The sequence below is a fragment of the Cricetulus griseus genome, chromosome 9 (assembly GCF_003668045.3).
Source record: "Cricetulus griseus strain 17A/GY chromosome 9, alternate assembly CriGri-PICRH-1.0, whole genome shotgun sequence".
NCBI lineage: Eukaryota > Metazoa > Chordata > Mammalia > Rodentia > Cricetidae > Cricetulus > Cricetulus griseus.
The window spans coordinates 20,223,187-20,245,612 of NC_048602.1; the positions used below are offsets into that span (position 1 = coordinate 20,223,187).

The 22,426-nt window shown below is 38.5% G+C and overlaps 2 protein-coding genes and 1 pseudogene across 2 annotated transcripts; 2 read left to right on the plus strand and 1 right to left on the minus strand.

Moving 5' to 3' along the window:
• LOC113838140 overlaps positions 1–22,426 on the minus strand; it is a 65,810-nt pseudogene that overhangs the window by 23,149 nt on the left and 20,235 nt on the right.
• On the plus strand, positions 322–1,644 carry LOC118238028 (zinc finger protein 501-like). The gene has a single exon (XM_035449144.1). The coding sequence runs from the start codon at positions 322–324 to the stop codon at positions 1,642–1,644; it is 1,323 nt and encodes a 440-aa protein (XP_035305035.1).
• On the plus strand, positions 6,334–11,058 carry LOC118238029 (zinc finger protein 665-like). The gene is given in 4 exon segments (XM_035449145.1): positions 6,334–6,363; positions 7,976–8,102; positions 9,208–10,853; positions 10,855–11,058. Coding segments are annotated over 4 exon segments (2,007 nt in total).

The window sequence follows — 22,426 nt, forward strand, 5'->3', positions numbered from 1 at the left end:
AGGAAGAATGGAGGGAACTCCAGTCAGTATGTCAAATAAATTAAACAAAACAAATGGAATACAAGAATGAGTAGGCTATTATTTGTCTCTGTGGTTTGATATAGATCAGATTGGAGATTCTTATGACCATCCATTTCGTGATTGTCAAACAGAAATTTCTTCTGTTAGGAATGCTGTCCCTGGAAGTTACTAGTCTATATGTCATAGAAAACCTAAGAAAACATGTGGAATTGAAACTGTTATTCTTGCTTTAATTGCTATTCTCCAATTTGTACTAATTTTTCAGAGAACCATCGAATATGTGGTAACGGTGAGAAGGCCATGCACCAAGGCACAAGGCATTTTATCCATGATCATGAAAATATTCAAGAGAAGTATTATACATTTAATGAGTCTGCCAAAGAGATTCATGAATCCTGCCAATGCACACATTATGGCACAAGTAATGCTGCTGAAAATTACAAGAACTACAGATTTGGTAACCATAGAGATGCCTCTAATGAAGCCTTAAACCTCGACACACCAAAAATTGGGAACACAGGGAAGGAACCTTACAAATATAAAGACTGTGGAAACTTTTTATATATGTGTTCCAAAATTAGCCAAAATCAAAAACCTCACACAGGAAAGCAAGACTACAAAAATACAGAGTATGAAACATCTTTTGAGTCTAATACAGAAACCAAAGTGAAAGACACTGATTGCAGAAAGCATCCTCATCAATGCATGGAATGTGGAAAACATTTCAAGACTCACTCAAGCCTTACTATGCATCAGAGATCCCATACTAGAGAGAAACCTTATAAGTGTACAAAATGTAATGAATCATTCCTGCAGTTTTCACAATTCAATGTACATTACAGAATCTGTTGTAGAAAAAATCCCTACAAATGTACAGAATGTGGTAAGTGCTTTTATTATTTATCAACGTTTCAAACACATTTCAGGATCCACACAGGAGAGAAACCTTACAAATGTAGTAAATGTGGCAAATCCTTAACTACAAAACACAATCTTATAATTCATCAGAGAATCCACACAGGAGAGAAACCTTACAAGTGTAGTGAATGTGGCAAATCCTTAACTACAAAACACAATCTTAGAAATCATCAGAGAATCCACACAGGGGAGAAACCTTACAAATGTAATGAATGTGACATATCCTTAATCACAAAACACAGTCTTATAATTCATCAGAGAATCCACACAGGAGAGAAACCTTACAAATGTAGTGAATGTGACAGATCCTTAACCACAAAACGCAATCTTAGGAACCATCAGAGAATCCACACAGGAGAGAAACCTTACAAATGTAGTGAATGTGAAAAATCCTTTTCCAACAAGGACAATCTTAGAATTCATCAGAGAATCCACACAGGAGAGAAACCTTACAAATGCAGTGAATGTGACAAATCGTTTTACAAGAAAGACCATCTTAGAAGTCATCAGAGAATCCACACAGGAGAGAAACCTTACAAATGTGGTGAATGTGACAAATCCTTAACCTCAAAACGCAATCTTAGAAACCATCAGAGAATCCACACAGGAGAGAAACCTTACAAATGTAGTGAATATGACAAATCGTTTTCCAACAAGGACAATCTTACAGCTCATCAGAGAATCCACACAGGAGAGAAACCTTAAAATGTAGTGAAAATGACAAATCCTTTTACAAGTAAGACAATCTTAGAACTCATCAGAGAATTGACACAGGACAGAAACCTTAAAAATGTTGTGAATATAACATCATTTACTACAAAAGACTATCTTAGAAGTCATCAGAGAATACAAATATTTGAGAAAATTTAGAACTGTGGCATGCTTGAGAAATCCTTTACTGTTGTTTCCAAGTCTTAGAATATGTTCTGGAAGATTTAAGCATAATGTAAAACTGGAGTTTTAAGAATATCAAATTTGCTTAAGTGGGTTCAACCCAGGAGTGTTGACAGCAATTAGCCATACAGTGTACGAAGCAGTGTGAAGACACAAAGGAAGTTGTAGGGTGTGACTTGAGTCTTTGGTCTTTTCTGGTTTGAGATGGTAGAAGAAACACTCTCTTGCAGGGTCTCTTTCAAAAAAGGAAGGTAATTTGATTTCTTCTTGACCTCACTGAACTTACAGGTTTTTGCCCCAGCATCTGACTCATAGTCATCTTAGAATACATTAGAGAATTCATTCAGAGAGAAACCTTACAAGTTTATTTATTTTAGTTTTCATTTTATTGCTCTGAATAGAAACCTTGACCATAGCAATGCTTTTAAAGGAAAACATTTAATTTCCATTCAGAAGAAAATTAAATCTGAAAATTAGTCCATTATCATCATGGTGGCAAACAGAGACATGCAGGCAGATATTGTAGTAGAGAAGAACCTGAGACATTGTCTACATTTCATCCTTGAGCAGCAGAAAGTGAACTGTGGGAGAGCTTGGCTTAAGAATATATGAGACCTGCCTTGATGGTGACACACTTGTTCCTACAGGGCCATACCTAGTCAAACTAGGCCATACCTCCTAATAGTGCCTCTTCCTATGGGTCAAGCATTCACACAGGAGCCCTTGGGTCTATACCTATTCAAACCACTATAGAAGTCAACATGGGAAGCGTTTGGTCACAAAGTCATCCTGATAACATGCCCATGCATTCATATGGGAGTGAAAACTTTAAAATGTATTATACACACAGAAGTCTTTACCAGCCTCTCAGGTCTAGGAACTTGAGATTTCACACTAAGGGGTCATTATGAACATGAAAACTTGTGAAAGATTTCAGGTCATTTTCAAATGTTAGAAAGCATAAACACTTTGGACAGTTTTCACTAAAACTTTATTGGTTCAAACTCAAATGCTTCATCATGAAGATGAAATGCAGAAACTTACGTATGGAGCCCTTTTCCTATGGTGGAATATCTTGCTCAGCCCTAATAAAGGGGTGAGAGGATTGGTCCTGCCTTAAGTTTGTAAACCAGACTTTGTTGACTCCCCAAGGAAGGCCTTAAACCCTCTGAGGTGTGGATGGGGATAGGATGGGGGAAGAAAAGGGGAGGGAGAGGGAACTGGGATTGCTATGTAAAATGAATAAATCTTAAAAAAGAAAAGAAAAATGGTTCATCTGTATTTTTGTCAATTCACAGAAACAAACCGTTGCCTTTACTCATTATATTGTATTTACATTTCTATTTTGTTAATTTCTAATATCTCTCTCTGTACAATGCCACACTGACTTTATTTTATGCTTTTTTAGCCCTCAGCTTCATAATTATGGACAAATGAATAAAGCACTGGAGATATAGCTCAGTAGTTTAGAGTACTTTTTGATCTTGCAGTTTCCAGCATCAATTCCTTATTCATGCATGGTGACGTATCAGCCATTGGTACTCAGGTTTCAAAGGATCTATTGCCCTTTTATGGCCCCTGCATGCACAAGGTGAGCAGACCTAACTGCAAACACCCTGGCACATGAATTAAAATACAGAAATCTTAAGAAAAAGAAACAATAAATGGCATGGGATTTGAAGTGGTCAAACTGAAGAAATAAATCTACAGTTTGTGATATGTAGCTAAGAGTTTTTATTGGTTTGCAATTCCTTTTATATATAAGTATCTTTTTTTAAATTCACAACTTCCAGTTGGCATTGGGGTTCTGGTTTGCTCTTGTGTTTCTTCTCCAGCTCTCTGTCTCCATGGATCCTCACTTTTTCAGGTAAGCAGCTTGGGTGCTTTTCCCCACAATGCCCTTGACCCCTTTGCTAATCACTTGTCCCTCTCTATAACTGGAATCCAGGATTCAGGTTCAGTGCTTAGCTGTGAATCTCTGCTTCTGTTTCCATCAGCTACTAGATAAAGGCTCTATGATGGTATTTATGGTATTCATCAATCTCATTATTGAGGAAGGGCATTTAAGGTTGCCCTTCCACTGTCGCTTATGTGCAGGGAAGAATTTTATTGCATGCAATCTTATTAGTCCATTCTTGTTCTTTTGCCCTGTTCATTTGTAGTCCTATTTAGAAATTAGCTTTCTATGTCTATATATTTGTGTATTGCTCTTTGGGCCACTCCTTAGGTTTCTCACATCATTGAATTGTTCAAAGTTTCCTTCTTTTATTTGAGTATAATTACTTTCCCCATATGATTAATTGATGAAGCCTTCTGTTCTAACATCCGTTTTAAGTGTTTTTGTTGATACTCAGATGCTCAGAGCTCCCTGGGATGGTTTTCATCTGCTGCTCTTATAGCTTGTGCTGTCTTGTCTTCAGTTACTCCCATGGTGCTCTTGTATTTTTGGCTTTGGTGAAATCCCAGGTGGGATGGATCAATGTCAAGATATTCCCTGAGACTGTTCTGTACTCTCAGGTTGTTTGTGCCACCTTGGCTTTCTCGTGATTATTCTCGTGAACAATATTTATTATAGTGTTTTTCATAACTAAACTCCTTATTCTTCTGACTCCATACTTTGTCACCTCTTCTCTTAGGTTCCCTAGGATTTGAACCAGATGTTTGGTCACTGTCAGGATCTGGCAGTCTGTCTGATATTATAAACTTTAAAGATAATTATTTAAATGCCATATTCTGCAGGTCTCTGAAGCATTAGAGGTCTGTCTGTCTGTTTTAGTTACTTGCCTTAAGCACACAGGTGGCTAGGTAAGGTCTTATTTCTGTAATTAATTTTCAGCCTGACTGTAACTGGTTTTTAACTTAGTAAAATATTTGAAACTTAGCACAGCTCAATTTAAACCTGCATAGAGTTACCTTATAGTCCTTAAATAGTAGCTACATGTACACATTTTAGCTGCTTGCTTAAATGAGACAGGGTTTTTCTGTGGCTTTGGAGCCTGTCCTGGAATTTGCTCTGTTGACCAGGCTGACCTTGAACTCACAAAGATCCACCTGCCTCTGCCTCCAAGTGGTGGGATCAAAGGCGTGTGCCACCAACGCCCTAAATTTAACTTCTGAGAACATAAACTTTAACATCTTATGATAGATTAGCAGCATTTATAAAACAAGAACTTTACAATGTCAGGCTTTGCCTAAAAAATGATTCAGACCGAGATCGACTAGGTTTGGGGTTTGTTTGGTTTGATTTCTTTGGATTGATTTCCTGTGTGTGAGCGCTTGGGCAGCTTCTACGTCAGTGCAACAAGTGTGCCCAAGGAAAGTCTTTACGAAAATGATCCAGCCTCTGGGGGGTTTCAGGGAAGCTGAGTCGAGTCATAGTGGGCGGGGCCAGGAGGAGCCTCTCAGAGGAACCAGACTGTAGGAACCTGAAATTGCTCCATTCCCTGGTGGAGCCAGCGCCGCGTGTTCGGGAACCGGGAGAGGAAAACCCCGCTGGGGACTCGGGGACCTGAGCCCTCGGGATCCGCGGTGTCCGCGCTCGCGGGGCGGCCTGGGAAAGTCAGCAGTCAGCAGCGCAGTGGCGGGAACCGCAGCCCGGCGGCCCTGGAAGCTCCCAGGTCAGAGGAGCTGCGGGGCTGGGACCCGGGAGGGAGGGAGGAGCGGGCTGTGCTCCCGAGCTGCTCACAAGGACCCCGTCAGCTCCCGCCGGCTGCCCGTGGGGTGGAGGAGGCGGCGGCTCAGCTCGTCCCCTGCGGCCAGGTGCGCTCGTTTCCACCCCACGAGCTGGGTGCTGCCCCGGGCGCCGGGCGCACCCCTTAAAAGTGTCCGTCTGTCCCGGTCTCTCTGGCTCCTGGTTTGCTCTCTGACCGCTCTCTGTCTGGGGTCTCCGTCTCTCCCGTCCCCATCCGAGACGCCCTTTGCTCTTTTGCTCGCCCTCCCCGGGGACCTCTCCCCCTAGACCTGTTGCCCATGGCGAGTTCTCTTAGCGGCCAGGGGCGCAGCCAGAGCTGCCCAGTTTCCACCGCTTTATCCTCAGACACAGCTCTCAGTGTTGTGTTGTTGGTGTCTTTCCATTGATGGTGGGTTTCAGATGCCATGAAGCGGGCATTACTGTGTGTTGCTTTGTTTTAGTCTTCACTTACTTTATGTTTGGCCGAACATCAGGTTGTCATAAAATAATTCTTATAATAATTTAGTAGAGCATTTGCTTTGTCTGTTGTTTGCAAACAGGCTATCTATGCCATGGTGGTAATTCTAGAGCTCTCTTCCGTCACTCTATATGCATCCTCCCATTTTCTCCTGGCGGTAGAAATGTTCAGTAGATTTCTGGTGTGCTTTTGACTTTGGGGAGTGTTTTTTTTTTTTTTTTTTATATGTTGTGGCATTGACCATAATAGAGATTTTTTTTTTCAGGTTTCTATTATTGACAATAGGATGTTAAATATCAACAAGAATTGCAGTATTTTTCTCTGAGAAACTTAGAGAAGAGCAACAAGAACAATGGATGCTTCTGTGGCAAGTGCTCCCCAGGTCAGTGTCATGTTCACGTTTCTCTGAAAATTGTTTTTATTATTGAAAACATTTAAACTTTAATTGTGTTCCACTGTCAATGTTATTCAAAGTGTTTATTTTTGCCTTATTTATCTGTTTTTTTGAGACATGATTTCTCTATGGCTTTGTAGGCTGCCAGCAACTCGCTCATTTATCCAGGATGGTCTCAAACTCAGAGTACTGCCTGCCTGTGCCTCCTGAGTGCTCAGATTAAAGTTTTCCACCACCACTTCCTGGCTCATTTTTTTTTCATTCTATTTTTTTTTTTTTTTTTGATTTTCGAGACAGGGTTTCTCTGTGGCTTTGGAGGCTGTCCTGGAACTAGCTCTTGTAGACCAGGCTGGTCTCGAACTCACAGAGATCCACCTGCCTATGCCTCCCGAGTGCTGGGATTAAAGGCGTGTGCCACCAACGCCCTGCTCATTTTTTTCTTTTCTTATATTTAAGGTTATGCTTTAAATCTTTCAACTATGTATCTCAGACTTGACCCATTACATTTTCTTTTGGTTTCATACTACAAGGCGATGACTTTTCTTTTTTTCAATAAAATTTCATATATGTATATGAGGGTTTATCTGGATATTGTTATGTACACTGCATGAATCATTATGCTTCTGAATTCCTGCGGTCAGCACCAGACAATTGGCAGTGAAATCAAACATTGTAGTTATTGCCATGTGTTCACAGAGAATTAAAGTTGGTGTCTCTGGAGGAACAAAAAGTGACTTTTACATCTCAGCTATGTCTTCAGTCTGGTGCAAAATCGTGACATTCTATGACACTGTGTATTCTAGTTTTTCAAAAAAGTAAAGGACTAATCATAAATGATACCTAGCTATGCTAAAATTCTGTCAGATGAATTAGCTCAGATACTGAAGTGACAAATATTTTTCAAATTAAGAGTTTTAAATGTGCCTTTTAGTCAATCTCATGAGCAATAATATACTTCATGGATATAATTATTCTTCATTTTATAACTTCACAAAGTATTTGATTTGATGTGTTGTTTAGAGCATTGGATATATGTAATGATTTTATACTCCCTACTCTCAAGAAAAAAACTGAATTTAATTCATCCATGGACTTTCATTCCATATCCATTAAAATTTTGTTTTATTTTATGTGTTCCCTTATGTTTGCCAGAAAGTATGTGTACTCTGTAGGACTCTTGCCTACAAAGTGTATCATTGAATCTCAAGCATCTGAGATTAAATCCTGTTTTTTAGTGCCAAGATTGAACTGGGAATCAAACTATATTTTCAAGGACTTTAAGACATTGCAGACTGTAAACTAGAGACAAGTTTTTCAAATTTAGTGATTATGGCAACTATTTTATGCTAGTCACCTCTTAGAAAATATTAGAATACTCGTGGAGGAGAAAGACCCAATGGATGTAAGCAATGTACTGTGTCTTCCTATGAATTGTCTTTGAAAGAGTAGCAGTGCAAAGACTCTTTCAAAATACTTGTGTCCTTTCAAAATTGTCATGCCTCATCTATGTCACAAACATTTCTCTAATTCATTTATATCTTTTATTCCATAAAACATTTTGTGACACAATGCATGGTAATTAGGTAATTTTCCATTGCAGGGGCTGTTATCATTCAGGGATGTGTCTGTGGACCTCTCCCAGGAGGAATGGGAATGTCTAGACTGTGCTCAGAGGGCTTTGTACATGGATGTGATGCTGGAGAATTACGGCCATCTACTTTTTGTGGGTAAGAGGTCTCTTCTCATGGAATTCCATATTCATTCTTTTTTTTTATTTTCCTACTTTGTGTATCAGTAAAATGTGAAACTAGAAAATGCCTGAAATGAGGGAAATGTTTGAACCTACATAATTTTTTGATGTTGCTTCCTTTACATTTTTTGTGTTCTCTAGAAGGGTAAATAATGCTTTATTCACTGTAGCCCTCCTATCTAATATACAAAGAACATTTCAGAGTTCAAAAATATATAATTTTAGACCATGAAAATATATTGCAGTACTTATTATAAATAGAAGGATTTGTTACTGGATATAACTCTTCCCCTATTTCTTTTATAAAAATTGCAAAAGGTTTTAAAGGAAGGGCTGTTGGTCATGAGAACGTGGTTTTGTTTAGTAATTTATTTTTGAGATATGATGGCTATATTTAATACTGGTATAGCATGATTTTAGTATGTCCACTTTGGAACTTGAAGTGTGATCTTCATTCTTCCCTCTCTGCAACTTGGGTCCAGAGTTCAGTTCAGTGAATATATGAGGGAAATTAAGGAACATTGAGTGTTTGATTGTTTTGGATTTGTTCTTGGTGATGTTATTGTGTGTATTTATCCCGGTTTTCCTCATGCCTTTAGTTAATGTGGGGCTATCTATTGCCTATGTTTTTGTGAGTGTAGTTAATTTTCTCATGTTTGAATTTTTTCCCAGTATTTTCTGTAGGACTGGATTACTGGATATATATTATTTAAATCTGGTTTTGTCGTGGAATATCTTGTTTTCTCCATCTATGTTGATTGAAAGGTTTGCTGGGCATAGTTGTCTAAGCTGGCATCCATATTTCCTCTTTTGTTTGTAAAATATCTATCCAAGATTTTCTGACTTTCAGAGTTTCCTTGGAGAAGACAGGTGTAATTCTGATAGCTTTGCCTTTATATGTTACTTGGACTTTTTCTTTGTTATGAACATCCATGTATTGGTTGTGAAACAGAAAATCCTCTGTTAACATTACTATCCCTGAAAGTTACTAGTTCATTTGTCTTAGGAAACCTAACAAATCGTCAGTTATTGAATCTGTTCCACATTCTTTGCTATTATTCACAATTGTACTAATTTTTCAGAGAATCATCGATTATATGGTAAACGTGAGAAAGTCTTGCACCAAGGCACAAATGATTGTATCCATGGTCATGAAAATATTCAAGAGAAGACTAATACCTGTAATGAGCCTGCCAAAGGGATTCATGAATCCTCCCAATATTCACCTTATGATATATGTGATACTCTTGAAAATAACAACAAGTGCAGATTTCATAGCTACAGAGGTGCCCCTGATGAAACCTTAAACCTCAACACACACAAAAGTGGGAATACTGGGGAAGAACCTTGCAAATATAACGAAAGTGGAAACTTTTTGTCTTTGAGTTCCATCATTAGTGAAAATCAAAGAATGCACACAGGAAAGGAAGACTACAAAACTACAGAATATGATACATCTCTTGAGACTATTACAGAGATTAAACGGAAAGAAACTGATTGCAGAAAGCATCCACATCAATGTATGCAATGTGCAAAATTTTTCAAGACTCACTCAAGCCTTATTATGCATCAGAGATCCCATACTAGAGAGAAACCATATAAGTGTACACAATGTAATAAATCATTCCTGCAGTTTTCACAACTTAATGTACATTACAAAATCCATTGTAGAGAAAATGCCTACAATAGTATAGTATGTGGTAAGTCCTTTAATTGTTTATCAAAGTTTCAAAGACGTTTGAGGATCCACACAGGAGAGAAACCTTACAAATGTAATGAATGTGACAAGTCTTTTAATGTTAAATGGAATCTTACAGTTCATCAGAAAATCCACACAAGAGAGAAACCTAACAAATATAGTGAATGTAACAAATCCTTAATCACAAAAGGCATTTTTGGAACTCATCAGAGAATCCAGAGTGGAGAGAAACCTTACAAATGTACTGAATGTGACAAATCCTTATCCACAAAAGGCACGCTTAGAGTCCATCAGAGAATCCACACAGGAGAGAAACCTTACAAATGTAGTCAATGTGAAAAATCCTTTTCCATAAAACGTAGGCTTAGAACTCATCAGAGAATCCACACAGGAGAGAAACCTTACAAATGTACTGAATGTGACAAATCCTTATCCACAAAAGGCACGCTTAGAGCCCATCAGAGAATCCACACAGGAGAGAAACCTTACAAATGTAATCAATGTGAGAAATTATTTTCCAGCAAATACTCTCTTAGAAATCATCAGAGAATACACACTGGAGAGAAACCTTACAAATGTAGTGAATGTGAAAAATCCTTCACCACAAAACGAAGGCTTAGAACTCATCAGAGAATCCACACAGGGGAGAAACCTTACAAATGTATTCAATGTGACAAATCGTTTTCCAGGAAAGACAATCTTAGAAATCATCAGAGAATCCACACAGTCGAGAAACCGTACAAATGTAGTCAATGTGAAAAATCCTTCGCCACAAAAAGCAGGCTTATAACTCATCAGAGAATCCACACAGGAGAGAAACCTTACAAATGTACTGAATGTGATAAATCATTTTCCAGGAAAGACTATCTTAGAAATCATCAGAGAATCCACACAGGAGAGAAACCTTACAAATGTAGTGAATGTGATAAATCATTTTCCAGGAAAGACTATCTTAGAACTCATCAGGGAATCCACACAGGAGAGAAACCTTACAAATGTAGTGAATGTGATAGATCTGTAACCACAAACCACAAGTCTAAGAATCCACCAGAGAATCCACACAGGACAGACACCTCACAAATGTAATGAATGTAACAAATCCTTTTCCATGAAAGACAACCTTAGAACTCATCAGAGAATCAACACAGGAGAGTAACATTACAAATGTTGTGAATTTAACAAATTATTTGCTAGAAAAGTCCATCTTGGAACTCAGAGAGAATACATATATTAGATAAAATTTAGAAATGCAGCAAGCTTGCGAAATGCTTTACTGTTTTTTCAAAATCTTAAAATATGTTCTGGATTGCTTCAGCATTCTGAAACCCGAATTTTAAGAATATCTACCATGGTTAAGAGTGTGGAACCCAGGACTATTGGCATGAAGTAGCCATAGTGACTACTAAGGAGTTTGAATACTTATAGACACACAGGAAGGAGTAGGACTTGAGTGTTTGAGGTATTCTGGTTTGAAATTGTTGATGAGACACACTCTTCTGTGTCTCTGGCCCAAAAGGAAGGTAATTTGGTTGCTTTTTGACCTGTCTGAACTAGCAGGTTTTCACTCTAGCATCTGACTCCCTAGGCATCTTAGAATACATCATAGAGTACTTTCAGAGATGAACCTTACAAGTATCTTTAACTTAGTTTTTGTTTTACTGCTCTGAAGAGACACCTTGACCAGTGCAATGCTTTTAAAGGAAAACATTTAATTTCCTTTCAAAAGAAATTAAATCTGAAATTTAGTCCATTATCATCATGGTGAGAAAGAGTGACATGCAGCAGACACTGTGCTAGAGAACCAGCTAAGTCATGGTCTACATTTTGATCCTCGGGAAGCAGGAAGTGAACTGTGTGCTAGTTGTGGCTTGAGCACATAGGAGAACTGCCTTGATGGTGAAACACTTCTTACAATGCCACACCTACTTAAACAATGGCATTCCTCCTAATAGTGCCAGTCCCTATGGGTGAAGCATTCAAGCATGAGCCCTTGGGGACTATACATATTAAAACCACCATAGTAGTCAAAAGTAGAAACGTTTTGTCTGAAAATCATTTTGATAAAACATCCAAATATTCATATAGGAGTGAATACTTTCAAATATATGAACAAAAGTCTTTAACTGCCTTTCAGGTCTAAGAATGCTTGAAAACTCATTTTTGGGAGTAAATTTTCCATGGGAAGAATTTGGTATGTCCTTGAACCAAGTCGTATTCTTAGGCTCTTGGGACTCCACACTAGAGAACTATTATGAACATGAAAAATGTTTGAAAGACTTTAAGTTATTTTCAAATCTTAGGGTGACAATTTTTGTTAAGATTTTATTTGTTCAACCTCAAATACTTCATAATGAAGGAGTAATGCTGAAACCTAATTATGTGCTGTTGTGTAAGTGTCCTGGAGACAGTAGTGTTCCATTTTGAAGGAAAGCTGATGGGAGCAGGAAATACAGCACTCAAAAGAGCTTCAAGAAATCTCCCAACCCAACAGGATTCAGTGTGCTTAACTCACATGAAGAAACAGAGAAGTCATGCACTATAGAAGATTTTAAGCATGAAGATAGGATTCTCTTTCACGTATAGCTATGCCTACAGGTGTGCACTATCCTCCAGGTGTGCATTATCCAAAAGCTGTATCACATGCTGGTTTTGACTTTCATGACAGCAGCTCTGTTTGGGTCAAGTATGCTGTGGTAAGCAACTGCTCCCCATGCATCTGATGTCAATTCCAGTAAACCTCTTTGGTTCAAACAGTTGAACTTCATTCTGTTTACAGTTTGCAGATGGGGTGAGTAGATGAATATCCATGTTGCAGTTTCCCAGGAATTATATTTCATAACCAGCTGCTGAACTCACTAACTGTTTTTCCAAATTTGTTGAAAATAGGAACTTGATTATACCACAGCAGTTCTCAACCTGTGGTCCATGACCTCTTGGGATTAAAATACCCTTTCACAGGGGATCCTAAGATAAAGGAAAGCTTATTTTCAATGATATTAGGAACTGAGATACCATGCTTTTGTTATCTCCTCATGTAAATTTGCCAGATTTGCTTTTCTTGCGTACGTGAAGTAAATCTTCTGGAGTTTCATTGTGGATTTGAGTTAATTATATAAAATTTATCACTGTGATTTTAACAATAATGTGTTCTATTGCCTGTAAATGAAAGGTTTTCTGATCATCAGCCTCAATTTCTTCAGTAATTCCAAGCTTCCATTTTACCTGTGTGTCATTCAGTTTAGCTAATTTTTCTGTTATCTCTTTTTCAGTTACTGTTGATCTTTGAGTGAATAATAGAAGCAAGAATATTTATTGTAAATATTTTCCTTATGCTTGGTTATTTATAGGATGGAATGATCTGCCCCTAAATAGGCACTGATATGTCCCCACATGGTTTGTTTTATTTTTTCTTTATGTTTTATAAATAATAAATATTGATATTTAATGTTTTTCATAGGTGTATTCATTTACCATTACCCCTTCATCATCCTCTGTCCCTGGCGAGACATATCTTCTTCCCTGTGTTCCTCCAATTTTATTTATGGCTTTGGTCCAGGTCGCCAGTCCTTAATATATCCATAATCCTAACTCCATGTCATATGGCAAGAGAGTTTTTCATATGTCACTTCTGCATCCTTCAGCTCTTAAAATTGTTTGCCTCCTCTTCTCTAATGTCTTTGTAAATTAGATAGGGGAATATGGAATTCTCCTAGTAATATTCCCCCATAAACAGTGCATTGTTCTAAGGATTTAACCAGTTATGAATCTCTGGAATACCTGTTGCCCATTGAAAACCATGTTTTTTAGAACTAAGTTGAGATCCGGACAAGTATAGGAGTGTCAAAGGCAGTTTAAAAAATTTTATATGTAATAAAATATCAGGAGCAGATTCCCTCATATGGACTGTTGCCTTTCCCCTACATTCACCATCACTGATTTGGTCAGCTTGCCTGTGCCTTGTATATTTTTTCTATTGTTGAAAAATGTATACATGTTCTAAGCTCCATGATATGAAAATAACAGTAGAAAAAGATGTCATAGACAAACTTCAAGAGATTTTATAGTAAGTCTCAGATGGAAAATAAACTGGAGAAAAAAATTGCCCAGTAAATATGATAGGTTAGGATCATACCCATAAAACAAAACTATACTTCCTGACTCCATAATATCAGCAGTGGTACCTTATTGAGTAATAATTAAAAATCTCTCCGGGAATACCTAGATATCTTGGGGAAAGGCCAGTCTTGAGTAGGCCAGTCATAAAACAGGAAACTTAGAAATTGTGGACAAATTTAAATTCCAGGAGCATTAGAAGTTTCTCAGTAGCAAAGAGTATCATGTTTGCAGACCTATAATACAAATTCTCTAGCAGATCATGCTTCTAAAAATGTACTGGAAAGTATAAGATGAACTGAAAACATTAGGATGACTTCTCTTGATCTAAAATTTACTAGCATTAACAAATCCATAGCAAATATAAGATTCCATGTTGTGATTGATGAGCAGCAGCACAGAATGGATAACATCCTTGGTCCTGTTCCTGCCTGTTCTCAGCACCACAACTTCTGTCACCTGGGAAGTTCCCAGGGTTGCTGTGATGTCTGCTGAGGCAGCTACAACTGTCCCGCTGAATGGTGTCTTTCCTGAGGTGGCCCCATGGACTGCTGCTGCTGTGATATGAGCCGTGTGTTCATGGTTGCAAAGTATTCAGGGTTCTGATGAAATTACAGCACAGGCACAGCTCATCTGGTCTCCACATCTATCACTTGAGTGTCACTGCATGACTAGCTCCACAGAAGCTGTACCTACTGCAAAAATCCTGCACAAGATTAACCAAGCTTAATACCCAGCAAGGTAAAAATGATCATCACACCACTACCTGACACACTCTAAGCAACTGTTGGTCTTGGAAAAGGCAGAGTCAGTATTCTTGAGAGATGTACCCTAGGCACATATGACTAGGCTGCCATGGACTCAGTACATGTGAGAATCTATAAAATGATGTTTATGTTAAGATTAATGTTTTTACCAAGATTTTTGGTTTATTTTATTTTATTTATTTATTTTGGTTTTTCAAGACAGGGCTTTTCTATAGCTTTGGAGGGTGTCCTGGAACTCGCTCAGTAGACCATACTGTCATGGAATTCATAACATCCACCTGCCTATGCCTCCTGAGTACTGGGATTAAAGGCATGTTCCACCACGATATTTCTGCCACGATCTTACAGGCCAAGTTTTTATGGAGAAAATATTTTTCAGATTAATAAAACTGTGAGAAACCACAAAGACTTTTAAAATTTTGAGAGAAGGTTCAAACCCAGAGGCAATTTATATATCAAAGTCTAAGTGACATTAACCATGGAGTGATGATCACACACAACAGGATATGAAAGGGAAGATGATTTAGGAGTTCATATTCAGCAGAGATACTAAGGAAATCTCTACAAAATCCTGCTCATGTTATTTAAGAAAATAACTATAAAAGATACACAATCTGAAGTAATGATGAGACGATTTAATCTGTGTATGCAGGTAAAACCAAGAGGCTTAAATGGTTTTATGATTAAAATTAGAGTAATGAAACCACTGAATATTGGGAGGAAACCACAACCAGAGGTGTGAAAAGAAGAAGGGCAGCATCACTCTGAGGCAGAGTCAATTGTATTTGCCTCTGAGTATTAATATTACATACAAGTCTTCAAACTCCTACAATAGGGGAATCTTGAGATTACTCTCAAGGGAGTTCTCTAGAACCATCTAGGATAAAATAGCATGTTTCAAATAAGATTTAATGTACTGTTCTTATACCTGAGCCCTAACCCCATCACTTCACCACTTCCTAAATCAGCAGAAAATACTTGGATGCTTTGTCACCGTCACCTTTCTTCACCATCCCGGGCTCATTGCTCGGATTCACAGAAGAGAAAGACTGACTGAGCACTGTGAGTTCTGCACAGGAGAAACAGACTCTTCAAACATCACCAGGAACTTCCCAGGGACATAAATGAAATGTGCTTCACACTTGCCAATAGGATAAACATGGAGAGAAAATAGCAAGAACAATGTCTCTTACATTGAGGGTTTCACTTTCGCTGTGACATGTGAGACTCATTCAGACACTGCCGAGTAGTTTTCCCAGGAGCTCTGTGCAGGAGCCATGGAGACTGCAAGACAACTACTCTGACCCCAAGAGTCCACACTGCTGCAGCTCTCCAACAGGAGAGCACTGCAAAAAGACCTGCGAGCAGGGTTAAGGCATTCCCAGTCCTCCTACAAGAAATCTAGTTACAGCCCTGAATTCAACACTCTCTGAAAAAAAACCAACATTCTGGACAGATGTTCATGGTCAGAGAACTTTTCTGTAACAAAAGAGACATGTTCTGATACAGGTGACTATTCATATTGTAAAGATGCTTCATTATTTTGCTTTCACCTAAAGTGAGTTTGCTAACTTTAAAATTGTGTGTCATGATATATTCTAACAGCATGCTTGCCTGGATCTAAAATGTAAGGTAAGAACATAGTATATGAAGAAACATTTCACGAATGCTGTGTTTACATTTTAGATTACAAAGGTCTCACTGAAACATTAATGGGAGGTAAAATGTTTAATGTTTACAAACTTATTTGTGGCACTGCATAAGATAGATTTGGTTTAATCATATCTGTACTCGTTCCTCAAGTGATTTTATCTACGAAGCTGTCAGGATGCACAGTCTTTGGAGCAACAGACACTGTTTCTAAGAGCCAAGTGTTAAAACAGGGGTTCCGGGAAGCATGGATGAGTTAATTTGCAGGAGCTCTAGAATTACCACCATAACAAAGATAGCCTGTTTGCAAAAAACTGACAAAGCAAATGCTCTACTAAATAATTATAAGAATTATTTTATGACAGCCTTATGATCTGGCAACTTTAAGGTAAGTGAAGACAAAAATAAAGCAAAACAACAGTAATGACCACTTCATGGTATCTCAAACCCACCATCAATGGAAAGATATCAACAACAGAATACTGAGAGCTGTGTCTGAGGATAAAGCGGTGGAAACTGGGCAGCTCTGGCTGCGCCCCTGGCCGCTAAGAGAACTCGCCATGAGCAACAGGTCTAGGGGGAGAGGTCCCTGGGGAGGAGGGTGAGCAAAAGAGCAAAGGCTGTCTCGGATGGGGACGGGAGAGACGGAGACCCCAGACAGAAATCGGTCAGAGAGCAAACCAGGAACCAGAGAGACTGTGACAGACGACATTTTATGTGGTGTACCTGTCACCCAAGGCAGCAACCAGCTTGTGGGGATGGAAATGAGCGCACCTGGCCCCAAGGAATGAGCTGAGCCGCAGCCTCCTCCACCCCACGGGCAGCCGGTGTCCTTGTGAGCAGCTCAGGAACACTGCCTGCTCCCTCCCTCCGGGGTCCCAACCCTGCAGCTCCTCTGACCTGGGAGCTTCCAGGGCCGCCGGGCTGCGGTTCTACCAGAAATTCAAGGTACAGCTAATACCGTTCCTCCTCAAAGTATTCCATCCAATAGAAGCAGAAGGGTCATTACAAAACTCTTTTTATGAGGCTTGAATATCCTTGATAACTAAGCCACACAAAAATATATTAATAAAGAGAACTACAGACCAATATTCATCATGAACATTGATGCAAAATTTCTAAATACAGGCAAATCAGATCCAAGAACACATCAGAGAAATCATCCATTACCATTAAGAAGGCTTCATCCCAGGGATGCAAGGATCGTTCAACATATAAAAATCCATGAATGTAATCCACCATATAAACAGACTGAGGAAAAAAAACAAATGATCATCTCACTACATGCAGAAAAAGCCTTTGACAAAATCCAACACCCCTTCATGATTAAGGTCTTGGAGAAATCAGGGATAGCCGAAATATAGCTCAACATAATAAAAGCAATATACAGCAAGCCGACAGCCAACATCAAATTAAATGGACAGAAACTCAATGCATTTCCTCTAAAATCAGGAACAAGACAAGGCTGTCCACTCTCTCCATACCTCTTCAATACTGTCGTTGAGGTTCTAGCTAGAACCAAGACAACAAAAGGATATCAAGGGAATACAAATAGGAAATGAAGAGGTCAAACTCTCACTATTTGCAGGTGATATGATAGTCTACATAAGTGACCCCAAAAACTCAACCAGGGCACTCCTACAGCTGTTAAACACCTTCAGCCAAGTGGCAGATTGCAAGATTAACTCAAAAAAATCTGTAGATCTACTATATACAAATGACACATTGGTGGAGAAAGATATCAAAGGCACATCACCCTTTACAGTTGCTGCAATCAACATAAAATACCTTGGGGTAACACCAACTAAAAAGTGAAAGACTTGTGCCTTAAGAATTTTGAGTCTTTAAAGAAAGAAATTAAAAAAGATACCCGAAAGTGGAAAGATCTCCCATGCTCTTGGATAAGCAGGATCAACATAGTAAAAATGGCAATCTTGCCAAAAGCAATTTACAGATTCAATGCAATCCCCATCAAAATCCCAACACAATTCTTCACTGACCTTGAAAAAAACAATTCTCAACTTTATATGGAGAAACAAAAGACTTAGGGTAGCCAAAACAACCCTGTACAATAGAGGAACTTCTGGAGGCATCACCATCCCTGACTTCAAGCTCTATTACAGAGCTATAGTCCTGAAAATAGCTGGGTATTGGCACAAAAATAGACAGGTAGACCAATGGAATAGAGTTGAAAACCCTGATATTAACCCACACACCTACGAACACCTGATTTTTGACAAACAATCCAAATATTTACACTGGAACAAAGAGAACATCTTCAACAAATGGTGCTGGCATAACTGGATGCAAATGTGTAGACCCAAGCCTTTCGCCCTGCACAAAATTTAAGTCAAAATGGATCAAAGACCTCAACATAAACTCAGCCACCCTGAACCTATTAGATGAAAAAGTTGGAAATACCCTTGAATTAATTGGTATAGGAGACTGCTTCCTGACCATAACACCAGTAGCACAGACATTGAGGTCAACAATTAATAAATGGGACCTCCTGAAACTGAGAATCTTCTGTAAGGCAAAGGACATAGTCAGCAAGACAAAACAGCAGCCCACAGACTGGGAAAAGATATTCACCAACCCCACAACTGACAGAGGGCTCATCTCCAAAATATACAAAGAACTCAAGAAGCTAGTCTCCAAAACACCAAACAATCCCATTAAAAAGTGGGGTACAGAACTAAATAGACAATTATCAATAGAGGAATCTAAAATGGCTGAAAGACACATAAGAAAGTGGTCAATTTCCTTAGCCATCAGGGAAATTCAAATTAAACCAACTCTGAGATACTATCTTACTCCCATCAGAATGGCTAAATCAAAAACACCAATGACAGTTTATGCTGGAGAGGATGTGGAGAAAGGGGAACACTTCTCCACTGCTGGTGGGAGTGCCAACTTGTACAGCCACTTTGGAAATCAGTATGGCGACTCCTCAAGAAAATGTGAATCAGTCTACCACAAGACCCAGCAATTCCACTCCAAAAGAAGCACATTCATACAACAAGGCCATCGGTTCGATGATGTTCATAGTAGCATTATCTGTAATAGCCAGAACCTGGAAACAACCTAGATGCCCCTCAACTGAATAATGGATAGAGAAAATGTGGTACTTTTACCCAATGGAGTACAACTCAGTAGAGAAAAACAATGGAAACTTGGAATTTGCAGGAAAATGGATGGAACTCAAAGAAACCATTTGAGCGAGGTAACATAATCACAAAAAGACAAACATATGTACTCACTCATATGTGGAGTTGCTTTATGACACATATTAGTGACCGTGCTTTATCAGAGATGTTTTTAATGATGTTGCTCAGAATGGTTTCGTTCCAGATGATGATTGAAGGGAAACCCGGAAGACGACATGACTCATCAGGTAGGGGACAAATTGAGGAAGGGGTAACGGTGAATGAATATACCTATTAAAAAATTAAATATCAATATTTATTATTTAAATACCTAAACAAAATTAATAAAACAATCCATGTGAGGACATATCAATGTGTATTTGGAGGCAGAACATTCCATCCTATAAACAACCCAACAGCAGGCAAATTATTACAATATCTAATCTTGCTTCTATTATTCAATCAAAGATAAACAGTGAGTGAAAAATAGCTAACAGGAAAAAAGCTAACAAGCACAACAGACACAGGTAAAATGCTAGCCTGGAATTACTGAAGAAATTGAGGCTGTTAACATATTATTGTTAAAATCACAGTGGTAAATTTTATGTAATTAACTCGCTAAATTTGTAAGGTTTCTCTCCTTTGTGGATGCTGAAATGTCTCCTCAAATTTGACAAATAATAAAAGCACTTACCATATTCTTTACATTTGTAGGGATTTTCTCTACAACGGATTTTGTAATGTTTCTGTCTTGTGTGGATCCTGAAATGTCTTTGAAACTTTGATAAACAATTAAAACACTTACCACATACTATACATTTGTAGGGATTTTCTCTACAATGGATTTTGTAATGTACATTAAGTTGTGAAAACTGCAGGAATGATTTATTACATTTTGTACATTTACATGGTTTCTCTCTAGTATGGGATCTCTGATGCATAATAAGGCTTGAGTAAGTCTTGAAAAATTTTGCACATTGTATACATTGATGTGGATGCTTTCTGCAATCAGTTTCTTTCAGTTTAATGTCTGTATTAGACTCAGGAGATGTATCATATTCTGTAGTTTTGTAGTCTTCCTTTCCTGTGTATGTTTTTTGATTTTGGCTATTGATGGAACACAAATACAAAAAGTTTCCACAGCCTTTATATTTGCAAGTTTCTTCCCCAGCATTCTCAATTTTGTGTCTGTTGAGGTTTAAGGTTTCATCAGAGGCCCCTATGTAGTTATGAAATCTGTACTTGTAATTTTCATCAGTATCACTTATATCATAAGGTGAATTCGTGAATCCCTTTGGCAGGCTCATTACATGTATTAGTCTTTTCTTGAATATTCTCAGGACCATGAATACAATAATTTGTGCCTTGGTGCAAGACTTTCTCACATTTACCACATATGTGATGGTTCTCTGAAAAATTAGTACAATTGTGAATAATAGCAATGAATGTGGAACAGATTCAATACCTGATTTTTTTTTAGGTTTTCAAGACATATAAACTAGTAACTTTCAGGGATAGCACTGTTAACAGAGGACTTTTCTGTTTCACAATCAATAAATGGATGCTCATAAGAATCTCCAATTTGGAACTTGGGTCCCTGTCTTCGGCTCGACTCCCGATTGACCACTCTGGGATCTCCTGGCCTGGGGAATACAGGCAGGTCAACTCACCCCCAGAGGAACAAGCAACCACAAGTCTGCTAACATCACTATGCTAGTCCAGTTCCTGCCCACTGGGAGAGGGAGTGCCTCAGACACACCTGTACCCACGGTGCGACCCATTAGAGTATAGGACCTGCTTGCATCCATCAGAAGAGAATGTAAACCAGACATAGTTTGTGCAAGACATTTGGATTCCAAACTTTCTATATTATTTATTCTGATCCTCTGGACATTTTCCCTCAGGAGCCTGTCCCTTTTACTTGCTGGTCCAGGTAAAAGGAATATACTGGAAGCATTAGCAGAAAACTGGAAAACTGGAAGAGCCAGAGCTAGGGTATGGGTCAGAATGAACAGAAAGGTCTTTTGAACCTAACTATGCCACTGTGGTCATCTATCCAATCTCTTATGAGATTGAGACCATCAGAATTTCATCATGGCTGAGAAAGGGACCCATGGTAATAGCTTCCTTGAAAGTCTATTAGTAGTTTGTAACAGACAGTGTAGGGGTGTCACATTATAAGAGGTGGAGTCTTCTGAGTGTCATCAAAGATCCAGTAACCTCCCACCACAGTGAAGGTAAGTAAGTCTAGTCAAATTCAGAGGATCCAACTCTAAGAAATATTATAAAAGGATGCTTTCATTTTTGCAGCTTCCTTCTGCATCATCTAAATAGAAACATTGAATCAGTATAGAACACATTATTGTAGGGTCTCACTTCTCTCATTAGTATAGAAGGTTCCCTGTAGGTGCTTGACATAGTTAATAACGCACAAAGTCAACCCTTCTAGGGCAGATGGGGGATTCTTCCATCTGTTTAATGCATATGGTATTACTTTTGATAACTGCCCTCATATCATTTTTGCAAGAAACCGATTGAAACCACAGATGTTGAACCACTGTGCCTGCCACTCAGGGCTCCTGTTACATGTGGTCAGTTAGCAGTATTCGTTATAGTTGCAATGTATCTTGTGTTTTCCACTGATTAATCCTACAAACCAAAATTCTTTCTGGAAAATCCATGCTATACACTACTAGTCATAAATAAAATTTGCTATAAATGTACACCAAGAGTCCCTGTGTGTGTAATCATTGTCCTCTCTAATTGTACTAAAAATAACAAATCCTACAGAAAATCAAAGACAAAGAACTGAGACATAGAGCATCAGTGGAAATTCAACTTGCTGTACACACAATTCAAGTCAGGGTGCAGCTGTGTCAGAAAGAAAACCACATAAAATTCACATACAATTTAACTATATCACACA

Bases quoted from the DNA above. Each gene is read 5' to 3' on its own strand.
- LOC118238028 (XM_035449144.1), top strand. From the start codon at position 322: ATGCACCAAGGCACAAGGCATTTTATCCATGATCATGAAAATATTCAA.